A 16,104-nucleotide genomic window follows, 5' to 3' on the forward strand; every position below is an offset into this window, starting at 1 on the left:
CAGCTCTACCTACCTGGCCTTTTCTGGCTTCATCTTTCCTCACTCTGGTCCATTCTCTAGAACCAGGAAAATATTCCCAAAGTAAATTTTTTATCCTATTACTCTCTGCCTCCAAATCCAGCTTTGGAATTTCATTTCCAAAAGACTCACATTTCAATTTTTCCAATTCAACCTTTTCATTTCTTCTTTCTTTTGCCACAAACTAATTTTTGACTCCAAATTTATTATTCTTTTAATCATACCACATAGATTTTACAGATGGAAGAATTCTTATCCTTATAGCCTATTCTCATGTCCTGGATCATTTTATCTGTTTATAGAGGCTTTGATTCAAATGGTACTTTAACTCAGACCGAGAGTGTTTATTGTGTTGTCCAGAATTTAAAACTTTAGTTTTTTAGTTATTCACTGTAAGTCAATTGATAAGACTATGAATATAATTGTTCAAGTGATCGGTTTCTATAAGTACATTAGTGCCAGACTTTGGAACTGCAGAGGACCAGTTAGTGAATATTTTAAGCTTTGTGGTCCAAGATGCATAACCAAAGGTATTATGCAGGTATATGCATGAAATCAAAGATGTGTGCACTTATATAGTAAAAGAGGAAACAAAGTTCACAAATTTTTATTGATAAAATTGAAAATAAAATAAAGCTTTTCTCCTCTTGGGTTGGAGGATAATATTTTATTTAATTGAGGTTCAGAATTGTTCTACCTGGTCACTCAGATGGTAAAGAATCTGCATACCATGCAGGGTACCTGGGTTCAATCCCTGGGTCAGGAAGATTCCCGGGAGAAGAGATTGGATACCCACTCCAATACTCTTGCCTGGAGAGTTCCATGGACAGAAGAGCCTACGGGCTACAGTCTGTGGGGTCACAGCTGGACACAACTAAGCAAGTACACTTTCACTCTCATCTCCAGTATTCATCTGTGCTGACTCTTCATGAGATTTTATGTATTTCATCTTGAAAAGCAATTTATCACACACATGCTGCTAAGTCACTTCAGTCGTGTCCGACTCTGTGCGACTCCATAGACGGCAGCCCACCAGGCTCCCCCATCCCTGGGATTCTCCAGGCAAGAACACTGGAGTGGGTTGCCATTTCCTTTTCCAGTGCATGAAAGTGAAAACAGTGAACTCACTCAGTTGTGTCCTACTTGTAGCGACCACGTGGACTGCAGCCTACTAGGCTCCTCTGCCCATGGGATTTTCCAGGCAAGAGCACTGGAGTGGGTTGCCATTGCCTTCTCCTATCATACACATAGGTATGCAAAATACTATCAGTCCACGAGTATGGATTCTACTTTTTCAGTCATTTTTTGGAGATCTAGTAACCCAGTCACTATATTAATATTTCCGTTTTGAGAACTTGGGTCCTATAGTCCATGGTGAGATTTTACGTTGTCCCTTCCTATATGCTGCTGTCTCTTAGCCCTGGCTTGGCATTGCTAGCACCACTCCCACCTGGACAGCTTGTTCTAGATTCAGCTCCAGTTTGAGAACTCCACTTGCCAAGGGCAAGCTAGCATCTGTGCTTCCTAAACCCATTTGTCTATATGGTTAGCCTTTTCCTGCATTTTTTCATAATAAGCCCTCCTTGAATTTGGCCACCTGCCCATCCATCCCTGCTATTATTTTATTTGAAGTCTCCCTATCTTGATGGACCTTTTCCTGTTGTTGGACCTGAGTCTAACATAAGCCTCACCTCCACCACACTCAGTGTACCTAGTTTCTCTGAACCTTCCCAGTCCTGTTTGTCCAACTGCCACCCAAGCTCAGGTGGGAGAACCAGGAAGGGCAGTTGATGTTGGCAGGCCCCTGGGGCTTTCCCAACACATTAACCAGGGTGCTTACTGTGATTTTAGAAAATTCCCAGAATTCTGTGCATGCAGGGACCTTGTAAAATTTAAAAATTATTTATGATTGGTGGGGGATGTAGTGGTAGCTGCCTTCTAGAATATGAGGATTCTAAGCATTAGAACATACAGAGTGAAGTTTTCATAATCCAGAAGGTGGAGATTATTCTAAAATGAAGGGAGAAAGAATAGTGAGACTTCCAGTTCCATGGACAGAGAAGCCTGGTGGGCTACAGTCCATGGGGTGCAAAGAGTCAGATACGACTAAGCAGGCACGCATGCACGCATACAAGATTCAAGTAAGTTAGTGCAGGTTCAGATGACATAGGCAGTCTAGTCCAAAGTCTAAACTGCATGAAGATGTGGATCTGGCTGATGTCCAGTGCTTAGGAGAACTGTTAGGAAGTTTCCAGGACTCGAGAGACTCAAAAGAGGTTGGAGCTTAAGATTCAGTTAGGAGAAATGTTATAGCAGAAAATATGACTGGAGGTTAGGCAATGCCAATATCTCTACTGTACACATTTGTGCATGCCCCAGGTAGATTCTCTGAGGCTTACTTCTGTCAAGCTCTGAAGACCTAAGATATTTCTCTATTATAACATCTGACAGTTATAGGCATGGAGATAATCTGAGATCAACTTACAAAATGAAGAATCCAATGCCGAGTCTTTTATTTTGAAACAGATGTAAGACTTTACCAGAGGTCTCCTGACTTCCTTGTCTGGTCTTTTCTTGTGTTCTCAAGGTTGAAAGGGCTTGAGAAACAAGAGAGAAAGAAGGGAGAATGGGTGTTCTGGCAGTGTGGGAGATTAAACAACTGGTTACCATAGCCTCGCCAAGCTGACATACAAAGCAAACTATAACAGAGAGGAAGATAAAGGTGGGAGCACTGAGAACCAGACTCAAAGAGACTAGATGGTCTTAAGTGCAAATATGCTTAGTCACTCAGTCGTGTCCAACTCCTTGTGACACCATGGACTGCAGCCTGCCAGGTTCCTCTGTCCATGGCATTTCCCAGGCAAGAATAGTTACTATGGCTTACTATGCCCTCCTCCAGGGAATCTTCCCAACCCAGGGATCGAACTCAGGTCTCCTGCATTGCAGGCAGATTCTTTACCTATTAAGCCACCAGGGAAGCCCCAGAAATCCAGGAAAAAAAAAAAAAAAAAGCTTATAATTACTAGGTGAGTACCTAAGTCCTAGGAATAGGATTTATAGTCCTAGGAATATCTTGCTTTTGAGACAAATTGTGATGTAGGCTTAATCTTTTTTTAATATAATAAGTATGTCATAGCGAAACAATAACGACAAAATACCTTGCTGTGGGAATCTGAGAACCTGTCAGAAACCTACTTCTGAGAGACCACTCACCAAGGTGGTCTGAGCAGATGACCAAGTCCCTCAGGTCTGTTAGCTTTATCTGTAGGGGATTCCCAGGTGGCATCAGTTGTAAAGAACCCGCCTGCCAATGCAGGAGACATAAGAGACAGGGGTTCTATACCTGGGTCAGGAAGATCCCCTGGAGAAAGGCATGGCAACCACTCTAGTATTCTTGCCTGGAGAATCGCAGGGACAGAGGAGCCTGGAGGGCTATGGTCCATAGGGTTGCACAGAATCGGACACAACTGAAGCGACTTAGCACACACACATGTACAATTGGCAAGTTTGATTAGAATCCAGAGTGAATGTTTTCAGGAGAGAATTCAAAAGTGCATATAGGACTCAAAGCAAAGTGTTTTTAGACTAATCTTGACTACATTAAAAAAAAATCACTAGGAAGGATATTTAAATATACTGCTTCCTTTGTCAAAACTCCAGAAGATTTTAATTCAATCAATGTGGAGCCTGGGCTTCATAACTTAAAAATTAAAATGAAAGAGCTACTTTGGGCAATTCGAAGTTTACCCAGTACCATTTGCCAAAGATATTCAAATATGGTTTTGCGCATTTCTGAATTTCTAAAGACCTGGTGGTTCATTGTGGTCCATGGAAAGAACTCCACAAGACCCTGAATTAGATTTTTTCAAAGGACAAAAAGAACAGTTGTCTACTGCTGCTGCTGCTAAGTCACGTCAGTCGTGTCCGACTCAGTGTGACCCCTTAGACGGCAGCTCACCAGGCTCCCCCTTCCGTGGGATTCTCCAGGCAAGAACACTGGAGTGAGTTGACATTTCCTTCTCCAATGCATGAAAGTGAAAAGTGAAAGGGAAGTTGCTCAGTCATGTCCGACTCCTAGCGACCCCATGGACTGCAGCCCACCAGGCTCCTCCATCCACGGGATTTTCCAGGCAAGAGTACTGGAGTGGGTTGCCTTCTCCGACAGTTGTCTACAGTGTACAGAAAATGAACTTTCATCTCATGACACTATTGTTATTACAGCTTTTTTTTTTCACTGTCTTAACTATCCAATCATTAAAGAGCTGCGCTCTTTCCAAACATTTAAAAGCCAGTCACAGTGATGTAATTCATGCAGTTTCTCTTTGCCCGACTAGAAAAAGGAAAATCAGTCTGCTGTCTTCTGGTGGAACAGGTTTATTTAGCTAACAGAACAATGCAATCTACACTGAGTTTAACAACGGAAGAAACTGTTAAGAGAAAGACTGTTAAGAAGTACAAAATAATTTGTATTGTAAGTACATTTTAATATTTTCACCTTTGTAGTTTGTGGCAAAAGGTACGGGTATGACTCTAGGATTGTATTTGTTTGTGTTGCAATTTAAATAAGAAGTTTTGAGTAACTGTGTTCAGTTTATCCCTGACGACAACTCTAAAGCCAAGTGAAGGATTTAAATCACAGTTTGCAAATAAGAAATTTGCATAGCAACAAATTAATATTTGGTCAGTCTAAAAAACTGGGATCTGTAGCAAAATACTTAGCAGCACTGATTTTACCATGATTATAATTATAATTCTCTCCCAAGTCACCTTTGTGCCTCAGTATGTTAAGACCAGAGGGTGAGGAATGAAAATCAGTGTCTTCAATTCTTTTCCAGTTCTTGATTTTGTGCCATTTAACTTCACTCCTAGGGATGGTCTCTTTCGCCTGTTTTCTCTTTCTAGTTCTTTTTTTCCGTAAGATCTCCCCTGTCCTAAAACAAAAACTGTCCTTGATTTTATTACATTGTCTTTTCTTTTTACCATCGAGCTCCAACTCTCTTCATTGCCTCAGTTTTCTCACCAGCCAAGCGTTTTTTATTCTCTAGTTTCAGGGCTGTTTTTTTTTTCTGCACTGAAGTTGCCTCCTCAAAAGTCATTATTTCTTCTCCCCTGTCCTTCTCCCTGCTAAGTCTCCATAACAACAGTACACAGATATTGTGGAGTAATTTCTCATTTTGAATTCTCTCCCCTTGCTTTCATGATGACATTGAAATTCCTGTTTTTATCACTTTTCTCCTTATCTAAATTATTTGTTTATTTATCTTTCTTCTCTTTGGGCATTTCACCAAACACTGTGTGAAGATCTTTTCCTTGGGGACTCTAACCTTATTCATTTAAGATTTAAGAGTGTATTCTCCACCAAGAATTCCGCATAAGCCACTAGTTCTCACCTCTGACTGAGTTTCAGTCCTAAGTTAGCAAGTACCTTCTTGCCCTTCCTCCAGCATCTACCTTACAGTCAAAATTATTTGCATGATTTTCTCACAACTATTCCACGGCAGTTTTCTCCTAGATTCCCAATTTTACTTAATGCCATCACCATTTTCTCTTTCATGCAAGCATTGTTTGGAAGTGTGAGTGAAACAATGTGTGTAAGTATTGAGCTCAAAAACTGTAACTAAGGGAACTCTCAAGATATCCCTTTTTTTTTCTGGGAATTTTGACATTTTTTATTCTGGGAACTTTTAGCTCTTATGCCATTTATCATACTTATCCTATCTTATAAATTCAGGGAATTATCAATTCCTTGAGAGCAAATCTTGTTCGTCATATATTTCCCTTCCTTGTATCCTTTTAATGGTTTATCAGTACACATAAATAGAAGATCAATATTTTAAAATCATAGTTTCAACCGTACTATTTCTAGATTTTAGTAAAAGTTGTATTAAGAAATTTAAAATGTACCTGTGTTTCTAGCATTCTGTATTCAGTCAAGCTAAAATCAAATGTTGGTTTCTCAGTAATTTTTGGAGTTCAGAGTACTCCCCTCTACAATTTGTAGATAGCATAAGATAGTTTAAGATATATTTGCACCTTAATATCAAGAAACTTGTTCAGAGTTACATAGTTAGAGTCATGATTATACAAGATTGAGAATGAACCTTCTTACCCTTGAGGCTTCCCAGGTGGCTCAGTGGTAAAGAATTCACCTGCCAGTACAGGAGATACAGCAGACTTGGGTTCGATCCCTGTGTCGAGAAGAGGAAATGGCAACCCACTCCAGTATTGTTGCCTGGAGAATCTCATTGACAGAGGAGCCTGGCAGGCTACAGGTCCACGGGGTCACAAAGAGTCAGACATGACTGATAGTTTTAACGACAGCTACAGCAACAACAAAAGACAGCTGCTGCTGCTGCTAAGTCGCTTCAGTCGTGTCCGACTCTGTGCGACCCCAGAGATGGCAGCCCATCAGGCTCTCCTGTCCCTGGGATTCTCCAGACAAGAACACTGGAGTGGGTTGCCATTTCCTTCTCCAATGCATGAACGTGAAAAGTGAAAGTGGAGTCTCTAGACGTCGCTTATTTTTCCAGCAAGTTCGAATGGTAAAAGAACCAAAAATAAGGTGTAAACTGAAATGTAGCTGACTCTGACTCCTGAGGTTCATCATCGGAAAGTGTCCCAGTGCATTTTTGCTTTGTAACATTTTAGGCTTAATCTAAATCTGTGGCTTTTGAGAATGAAAATAAGGGGGAAAGTGCTAATGGTGTTATTTAATAACTCTTTATGTTCACTTTTCTTCTTCATCTTCTCTACTGAATAAACACCTGTAGGAGGTCACTGACCTTGGGCTAACTTTGAAACTTCATATGGGAATTGTTTTCATAGTATTTAACATGCTTCCCCATCCTTGAATTCATTTCCATTTTAAAAGTTAGATGTGTTAATTTTTAGTTGATTTCCAAAAGGCAAACAAACAAACAAATCTATACCTTATGTAGGGTCTTTATTATCAAAAGCAAATTTTGATACTGGTTTTTTTCTTTCATTAAAGTGATTTTTAAAAAAAATAACAAATTTCATAAAATACTTTCCTAATTTCAACTAAGAAAATACACAACTTGAGAGTTGCAAGGTGAGTTTTATTTGGTACAAAATGAGGGCTGCAGCCCAGTAGAAAGAACCTCAGATAGTTCTGAGAGATAGCTCCAAAGAGGCAGTGGGGTGAAGGGGGTTGTTGTTATTCAGTCGCTCAGTCAAGTTCAATTCTTTGCTACCCCATGTACTGCAGCATGCCAGGCTTTCCTGTTCTTCTACATCTCTCTGAGTTTTCTTAAACTTATGTCTGAGTTTGAGTTGGTGATACCATCCACCATCTCATCCTTTGTTGCCCCCTTCTCCTGTCTTTCCCAGCATCAGGGTCTTTTCCAATGAGTCTGCGCTTTGCATCAGATGGCCAAGGTATTGGAGCTTCAGCTTCAGCAACAGTCCTTCCAGTGAATATTTAGGGCTGATTTCCTTTAGGATTGACTGGTTTGATTTCCTTGCTGTCCAAGGGATTCTTCAAGAGTCTTCTCCAGCATCACTGTTTGATAGCATCAATTTTTGAGCACTCAGCCTTCTTTATGGTCCAGCTCTCACATCCATACATGACATAGATTTGACTTATGGACCTTTGTTAGCAAAGTGATGTCTCTGCTTTTGAATATGCTAAGTTTATCACAGCTTTTCTTCCAAGCAGTATGACTACTGGAAAAAACATAGCTTTGACTATGTGGGCTTTTGTCAGCAATGTAATGTCTCTGCTTTTTAATATGCTGTCTAGATTTGTCATAGCTTTTCTTCTAAATGTCCTTTAGTCTCATGGCTGCAGTCACCATCTGCAGTGATTTTGGAGCCCAAGAAAATAAAATCTCTCACTATTTCCACTTTTTTCCCCATTTGCCATGAAGTGATGGGGCCAGATGTCATGATCCTAGTTTTTTGAATGTTGAGTTTAAGCCAGCTTTTTCACTCTCCTCTTTCACCTTCATGAATGGAAGGAGAAGTTCAGTGCTATTAAGCACTCATTTTACAAAAGATTTTCTGTTAGTCATAAGGAACTCATCTAAATATGAAGAGATGCAGGGATTAGAATCCTGAAATCAGTTTCTGAAAATAGCTAGGTATCTAAAGACCTGCTCCACCAGATTCTCTGGAGCACGGAGTGCCTCACTCCGCCCTGAACTCCCTCAGGGAGTGTTAAAGGTCAACAGCTGCAGCAGCACAGGGTTCACCCTCCCACAGAGTCAGATGGCACATGCCCTCGTCGTTCACTCGCTGGCAATGCTCTTGGCAAGTGCCAGTTTGTGAAAGTGTAAGTGTTGGTTGCTCAGTCTTTGTGATTCCTGTGGACTGTAGCCCATCAGGCTCCTCTGTCCATGAAATTCTCCAGGCCAGAATGCTGGAGTGGGCTGCTATTTCCTTCTCCAGGGGAATCTTCCCAATCCAGGGATCAAACCTGGGTCTCCCACGTTGCAGGCAGATTCTTTATTGTCTGAGCCACCAGGGACGCTATTTTGTAGTTGATATAAGTAATCTGTGTACCTAATTAATTACTTAAGTAAACTGTGTATTCACGCTCTATCATCCAGGATACTTATCATTGGACTTGATGGGGAAAGAGGTCAGTGAAAAGAATTCTCTTTAATTTATATCACAGTTTAATTTCAGTCATAGTATGAAGTCCATTACACTGAAGAGCTTTGTCAGCATGGTGATAACAATTATATACACAATCTTTTGTCAATGACTTCCAGATTACCCTAAAACATTTGTTTGCTATATAGATCAAAGCAGGTAACTTGCTAGTTAATAGTTTGGAGATTATATTTTTATATGTTAAATATATTCAGAGGAGAGTGAAAAAGTTGGCTTAAAGCTCAACGTTCAGAAAACTAAGATCATGGCATCCGGTCCCATCAGTTCAGTTCAGTTCAGTTCAGTCGCTCAGTCGTGTCCGATGCTTTGCAACCCCATGAACTGCAGCACTCCAGGCCTCGCTGTCCATCACCAACTCCCGGAGTTCACTGAAATTCATGTCCATCGAGTCGATGATGCCATCCAGCTATCTCATCCTCTGTCGTCCCCTTCTCCTCCTGCCCCCAATTCCTCACTTCATGGGAAATAGATGGGGAAGCAGGGGAAACAGTGGAAGCAGTGGCTGACCTTATTTTTCTGGGCTCCAAAATCACTGCAGATGGTGATGGCAGCCATGAAATTAAAAGACGCTTACTCCTTGGAAGGAAAGTTATGACCAACCTAGAGAGCATATTAAAAAGCAGAGACATTACTTTGTCAACAAAGGTCTATCTAGTCAAGGCTATGGTTTTTCCAGTGGTCATGTACAGATGTGAGAGTTGGACTATAAAGAAAGCTGCGTGCTGAAGAATTGATGCTTTTGAACTGTGGTGTTGGAGAAGACTCTTGAGAGTCCCTTGGACTGTAAGGAGATCCAACCAGTCCATCTTAAAGGAGATCAGTCCTAGGTGTTCATTGGAAGGACTGATGTTGAAGCTGAAACTCCAATACTTTAGTCATCTGATGCAAAGAGCTAACTCACTGGAAAATACCCTGATGCTGGGAAAGATTGAGGGCAGGAGGAGAAGGGGACGACAGAGGATAAGATGGTTGGATGGTATCACTGACTTAGTTGACATGGATTTGGGTGGACTTGGGAGTTGGTGGTGGACAGGGAGGCCTGGCATGCTGTGGTTCATGGGGTTGCAAAGAGTTGGACACGACTGAGCGACTGAACCGAACTGAACTGAAATATCTTCACTATTTTCTCATGATCAGAAACTCTGTTTCCTGGAAATGAGGTAGTTCATGATTTCAGAGTTTTGGGATACTTTTAAATAAATAAGGCTTCCTTTGTGGCTCAGAAGGTAAAGAATCTGCCTACAATGCAGGAGACCAAGGTTTGATCCTTGAGTTGGGAAAATCCTCTGGAGAAGGGAATGGCAACCTACTCCAGTATTCTTGCTTGTAGAATTCCTTGGAAAGAGGAGCCTGGTAGGCTACAGTCCATGGGATTGCAAAGAGTTGGACAGGACTGAGTGACTAAAATAAATTAATCATTTAAATAAATGATCTCCAAACATGTATCTAGTTAAGAAAGGAAAGTGTGCAAAGATAATTGGCCCCCTTGGTTTCGTTTTTACTTTAACTCAATTTGGGGTTAAACCAACTGGGATTAATGTATTTGAATTTAAAATCCGTAATCAATGGTATTTTAAAATTCTGGTATTATGAAAAGCTAGCACACTGTGCTCCCTTAACAATCACTGGGAGAGACGGGGTATCTGGATTTTTGTATATTTTAATGAAATTGTAAAGGTCACATTTTTAAAAATTTTATGACAGGTCCTTCTCATTTTGTTGGTGGCTGTGTCACTTGCATTAGGCCTGGTGGCTGGACTCAGACGACCAGAAGAGCAAGGTACACCCCTCAGCATTTCCGCAGAATGTTTTTTTCCTTCTTTCTCCTCACCTTCACTATTAGAACTTGGACTTGCCCCCTCTCTCCTGCATGTAGCTCTCCCCCTGCTAGGCTCCTCTTTCTCCCATACCCCATTTTTCTGTGGTTAGCGCTATCCATTGCCACTTCTGGACTTTCCCCTTTGACCTCATCTCCCTTCTTATTTGAGGTTCATATCATTCCAGTTTTTCCCCACTAACTTTTCATCACCTTTCTAGAGGACTTTGGTAACTGGATCAAAGGTTCCTTCTCTCCCTACTCCTACTGTATCATTAATACCAGATGATAAACTCGGCCTTGAAAGTCTTAGTTGCTTCACTCCCAGGACCTCTAGCCACCACATTTGTACTTGACATCACGTTAATATTACCCTATCCTTGAAATCTAGTTATTTCTTGGTTAAGCAGTGCCACTTTCTTGAAATAGAGTGCACAATAAGAGCTTCACAATTATTATTATTATTTTTGTCATAAGAAGCAAAGAAAAAATAAATTCATGGCTCAAAACATCAAAACACCTCACATGTCTTTTGCCATATCCTATTAGTATGTAAGAGTAAATAAAGCATTTATAAGTGACTCTATAAATGCACTTTATGTGTATTTACTATAATCTTGCTATGTGTTGTTTAGACACTTTTACTCAGGGAAAGTATTGAAAGGTTGTTGCTGACACACGAAAAGATGCTGGGATTCTTGGCCTCTGGAGGAGAAGAATTCAATCAGGGCCAGAGACGAGGCTTGATCACTCAGAGCTTTGTGTAATAAAGTTTTATTAAAGTATAAAGGAGATAGAGAAAGCTTCTGACATAGACATCAGAAGGGGGCAGAAAGAGTACCTCCCTTGCTAGTGTTAGCAATGGAATTATATACTCTCTAATTAGTTATTCAGTTCAGTTCAGTTCAGTTCAGTTCAGTTTAGTTCATTAGCTCAGTCGTGTCCAACTCTTTGCGACCCCATGAATCGCAGTACTCCAGGCCTCCCTGTCCGTCACCAACTTCCGGAGTTCATTCAGACTCACGTCCATCGAGTCAGTGATGCCATCCAGCCATCTCATCCTCTGTCGTCCCCTTCTCCTCCTGCCCCCAATCCCTCCCAGCATCACAGTCTTTTCCAATGAGTCAACTCTTTGAATCCAAAGAATGTCTGGAGGTTGTTAAGACCTCACTAGACCTACTCCCATAATTTACATTTTAAGATAATAGGATTAGCCAGAAAGTTTTTTCCAGCGACTGTCCTCAAGCAGGATACATTATTGTTATGTAATCCTAAGGAATGTAGAGAGGAAAGAAGTTTGTCCTTTATTCCTCCTTGAACACTCCAGACCCCTCTCTCCTTGGGGACGTCTAGACTTTTTATCAACCTGCTTAGAAAATGACTCTCTCAGTATGAGGTCAAATGTTAGAGAATTTATTCTCCTTTTTCATTTGGTTGATCAGCTTCTAATGTGACTCCAGTGGAGAAAGTCTTATTGCTTCTTCATTGGGAGATCCTTGGTGATGTTAACTGGCAATTTTTCAACATGTTTTCAGTTAATTTACAGACACACAGCTCCCCCCGTGTCACATGGGAATGCAGTGGAACTGAGAGATGGGCATTGACTAGAAAATGCCCATCTTTTCTGGTCATTTTGCTGCTATGTTTCTGAGCTGCAGTACCAGTCCTAGATCTAGCAAATGTTGGCAGGCCATTTTGGTGGTGGTATTCTGATGTTAGTGCATACAAGTGGGCATCAATTCTTGGTTATTTCCTCCCGCAAATCACATAACTTAATTGCAAAAGGCAATAGTAATCTCTGAACAAAATCTCCAATTAATCCAGCTCTTTCCATCCCTTCCTTATGTTAGTACAGCTATTGACAGGCTCCCCAGAGTCATTGTTCCTCATTCTCTTCCTTTCATGTTGGTCCCTCAGGGCTTACATGCCATCTTTCCCCTCACCCTCTTGCCCAGGGGATTGGCATTTAACACTGATCCCTCTTTGCCAGCTTCCTTAACATAGTCACCCCCTCATTCTTCCACCACAAGTCTTGTTTTATAATCCCCAACTCTTGATCATTTTCACCATTTTCTGCTCTAATTGACCTACTTTTCATAGGCAGTATTTTTTTTTCAAGTGCAAGTTTTTAAACTAGTTTTTTTCTAGTTTGAATGACAATTTTATCATTTTTTTGTGCACATCCTTTTTTTACTTGTTTTCAACAAATAAGCACTGACTCTGTACTCAGTGCTATTCTAATTACTGGGGATATAGTGATACAAGAAACAGACAAAAATCCTTCAAAGAGTTTACATTCTAGCATGGAATACAGACAGGAAAAAAATATGCAATATATATTATATATATTATGATAGAGAAAGTGCTAAGCAATAAATAAAACTGAAAAGGGGAACATGAAATATAGAATCAGGGAAGGTAAGAAGTATATAATAACTTTTGAGTAAAGAGCTAAAGGAAGTGGGGAAGAAACAGGGATATTTTGGCAAAGAACGTTTTAGGCATGAGAAAATAGCAAGTGCTATTCTTGCCTGGCATGTTCTATTTAAAGAATAACAGGAGATCAGTGAGCTAGAACTAAAAGGACCAGAGGGAGGGTAGTCATAAAATGAGATCAACCAGAGTCAGATCATAGAGGGGATGGTAGGTCAAAATATGGGCTTCAGCTTTCATTGAGAGTGATGGGGATTGATTGGAGGTTTTGAGTAAAAGAATGACACGGCGGTGTTTGCATTTCTTTTTTTTTTCTTTTTAGTTTTAAAAGGTTTGTAGTTTTTCTTTTATTATTTTTGTTTCACATACGATATTATACATGTTTCAATGCCATTCTCTCAAATCATCCCACCCTCTCCCTCTCCCACAGAGTCCAAAAGACTCTTGTATACATCTGTGTCTCTTTTGCTGTTTTGCATACAGGGTTATCGTTACGATCTTTCTAAATACCACATATATGCATTAGTATACTGTATTGGTGTCTTTCTTTCTGGCTTACTTCACTCTGTATAATAGGCTCCAGTTTCATCCACCTCACTAAAACTGATTCAAATGTATTCTTTTTAATGGCTGAATAATACTCCATTGTGTATATGTACCACAGCTTTCTTATCCATTCATCTGCTGATGGACATCTAGGTTGCTTCCATGTCCTGGCTATTATAAACAGTGCTGCAATGAACATTGGGGTACACGTGTCTCTTTCAATTCTGGTTTCCTTGGTGTGTATGCCCAGCAGTGGGATTTCTGGGTCATAAGGCAGTTCTATTTCCAGCTTTTTAAGGAATCTCCACACTGTTCTCCATAGTGGCTGTACTAGTTTGCATTCCTACCAACAGTGTAAGAGGGTTCCCTTTTCTCCACACCCTCTCCAGTATCTATTGCTTGTAGACTTTTGGATCGCAGCCATTCTGACTGGCGTGAAATGGTACGTCATTGTGATTTTGATTTGCATTTCTCTGATAATGAGTGATGTTGAGCATCTTTTCATGTGTTCATTAGCCATCTGTATGTCTTCTTTGGAGAAATGTCTGTTTAGTTCTTTGGCCCATTTTTTGATTGGGTCGTTTATTTTTCTGAAATTGAGCTGCAGGAATTGCTTGTATATATTTGAGATTAGTTCTTTGTCAGTTGTTTCATTTGCTATTATTTTCTCCCATTCTGAAGGCTGTCTTTTCACCTTGCTTATAGTTTCCTTTGTTGTGCAGAAGCTTTTGATTTTAATTAGGTCCCATTTGTTTATTTTTGCTTTTATTTCCAATATTCTGGGAGGTGGGTCATAGAGGATCCTGCTGTGATGTATGTTAGAGAGAGTGTTGTCCCTATATTCTCCTCTAGGAGTTTTATAGTTTCTGGTCTTATGTTTAGATCTTTAATCCATTTTGAGTTTATTTTTGTGTATGATGTTAGAAAGTGTTCTAGTTTCATTCTTTTACAAATGGTTGACCAGTTTTCCCAGCACCACTTGTTAAAGAGATTGTCTTTACTCCATTGTATATTCTTGCCTCCTTTGTCAAAGATAAGGTGCCCATAGGTGCGTGGATTTATCTCTGGGCTTTCTATTTTGTTCCATTGATCTATATTTCTGTCTTTGTGCCAGTATCATACTGTCTTTAGGGCTTTCTATGTAGAGGATCATGTCATCAGCAAACAGTGAGAGTTTTACTTCTTCTTTTCCAATCTGGATTCCTTTTATTTATTTTTCTGCTCCGATTGCTGTGGCCAAAACTTCCAAAACTATGTTGAATAGTAATGGTGAGAGTAGGCACCCTTGTATTGTTCCTGACTTTAGGGGAAATGCTTTCAATTTTTCACCATTGAGGATAATGTTTGCTGTGGGTTTGTCATAGATAGCTTTTATTATGTTGAGGTATGTTCCTTCTATTCCTGCTTTCTGGAGAGTTTTATCATAAATGGATGTTGAATTTTGTCAAAGGCCTTCTCTGCATCTATTGAGATAATCATATGGTTTTTATTTTTCAATTTGTTAATGTGGTGAATTACATTGATTGATTTGTGGATATTGAAGAATCCTTGTATCCCTGGAATAAAGCCCACTTGGTCATGGTGTATGATCTTTTTAATGTGTTGTTGGATTCTGATTGCTAGAATTTTGTTGAGGATTTTTGCATCTATGTTCATCAGTGATATTGGCCTGTAGTTTTCTTTTTTTGTAGTATCTTTGTCAGGTTTTGGTATTAGGGTGATGGTGGCCTCATAGAATGAGTTTGGAAGTTTCCCTTCCTCTGCAATTTTCTGGAAGAGTTTCAGTAGGATAGGTTTTAGCTCTTCTCAACATTTTTGGTAGAATTCAGCTGTGAAGCCATCTGGACCTGGACTTTTGTTTGCTGGAAGATTTCTGATTACAGTTTCAATTTCCGTGCTTGTGATGGGTCTGTTAAGATTTTCTATTTCTTCCTGATTCAGTTTTGGAAAGTTGTACTTATCTAACAATTTGTCCATTTCTTCCAAGTTGTCCATTTTATTGGCTGATAGTAATATCAGTTGATAATTGCTGATAGTAGTCTCTTATGATCCTTTGTATTTCTGTGTTGTCTGTTGTGATCTCTCCATTTTCATTTCTAATTTTATTGATTTTATTTTTCTCCTTTTGTTTCTTGATGAGTCTGGTTAATGGTTTGTCAATTTTATTTATCCTCTGAAAGAACCAGCTTTTGGCTTTGTTGATTTTTGCTATGGTCTCTTTTGTTTCTTTTGCATTTATTTCTGCCCTAATTTTTAAGATTTCTTTCCTTCTACTAACCCTGGGGTTCTTCATTTCTTCCTTTTCTAGTTGCTTTAGGTGTAGAGTTAGGTTATTTATTTGACTTTTTTCTTGTTTCTGGAGGTGTGCCTGTATTGCTATGAACCTTCCCCTTAGCACTGCTTTTACAGTGTCCCACAGGTTTTGGGTTGTTGTGTTTTCATTTTCATTCATTTCTATGCATATTTTGATTTCCTTTTTGATTTCTTCTGTGATTTGTTGGTTATTCAGCAGCGTGTTGTTCAGCCTCCAAATATTGGAATTTTTAATAGTTTTTCTTCTGTAATTGACATCTGCTCTTATTGCATTGTGGTCATAAAAGATGCTTGGGTTGATTTCAATTTTTTTGAATTTACAAAAGCTAGATTTATGGCCC

General features: G+C 39.8%; 1 protein-coding gene across 1 annotated transcript in view; it reads left to right on the forward strand.

Moving 5' to 3' along the window:
- Positions 1–4,326: 4,326 nt before the first annotated feature.
- Positions 4,327–16,104, forward strand: part of ENPP3 (ectonucleotide pyrophosphatase/phosphodiesterase 3) — an 89,760-nt gene continuing 77,982 nt past the window's right edge. The window contains exons 1-2 of the mRNA XM_004011325.6: positions 4,327–4,489; positions 10,360–10,435. Coding sequence (XP_004011374.4) covers positions 4,328–4,489; positions 10,360–10,435 — 238 coding nt within the window. The 5' untranslated portion in view covers position 4,327. The remainder of the gene's footprint in view (positions 4,490–10,359; positions 10,436–16,104) is intronic.

Source organism: Ovis aries, chromosome 8 (genome assembly GCF_016772045.2).
Source record: "Ovis aries strain OAR_USU_Benz2616 breed Rambouillet chromosome 8, ARS-UI_Ramb_v3.0, whole genome shotgun sequence".
Taxonomy (NCBI): Eukaryota; Metazoa; Chordata; class Mammalia; order Artiodactyla; family Bovidae; genus Ovis; species Ovis aries.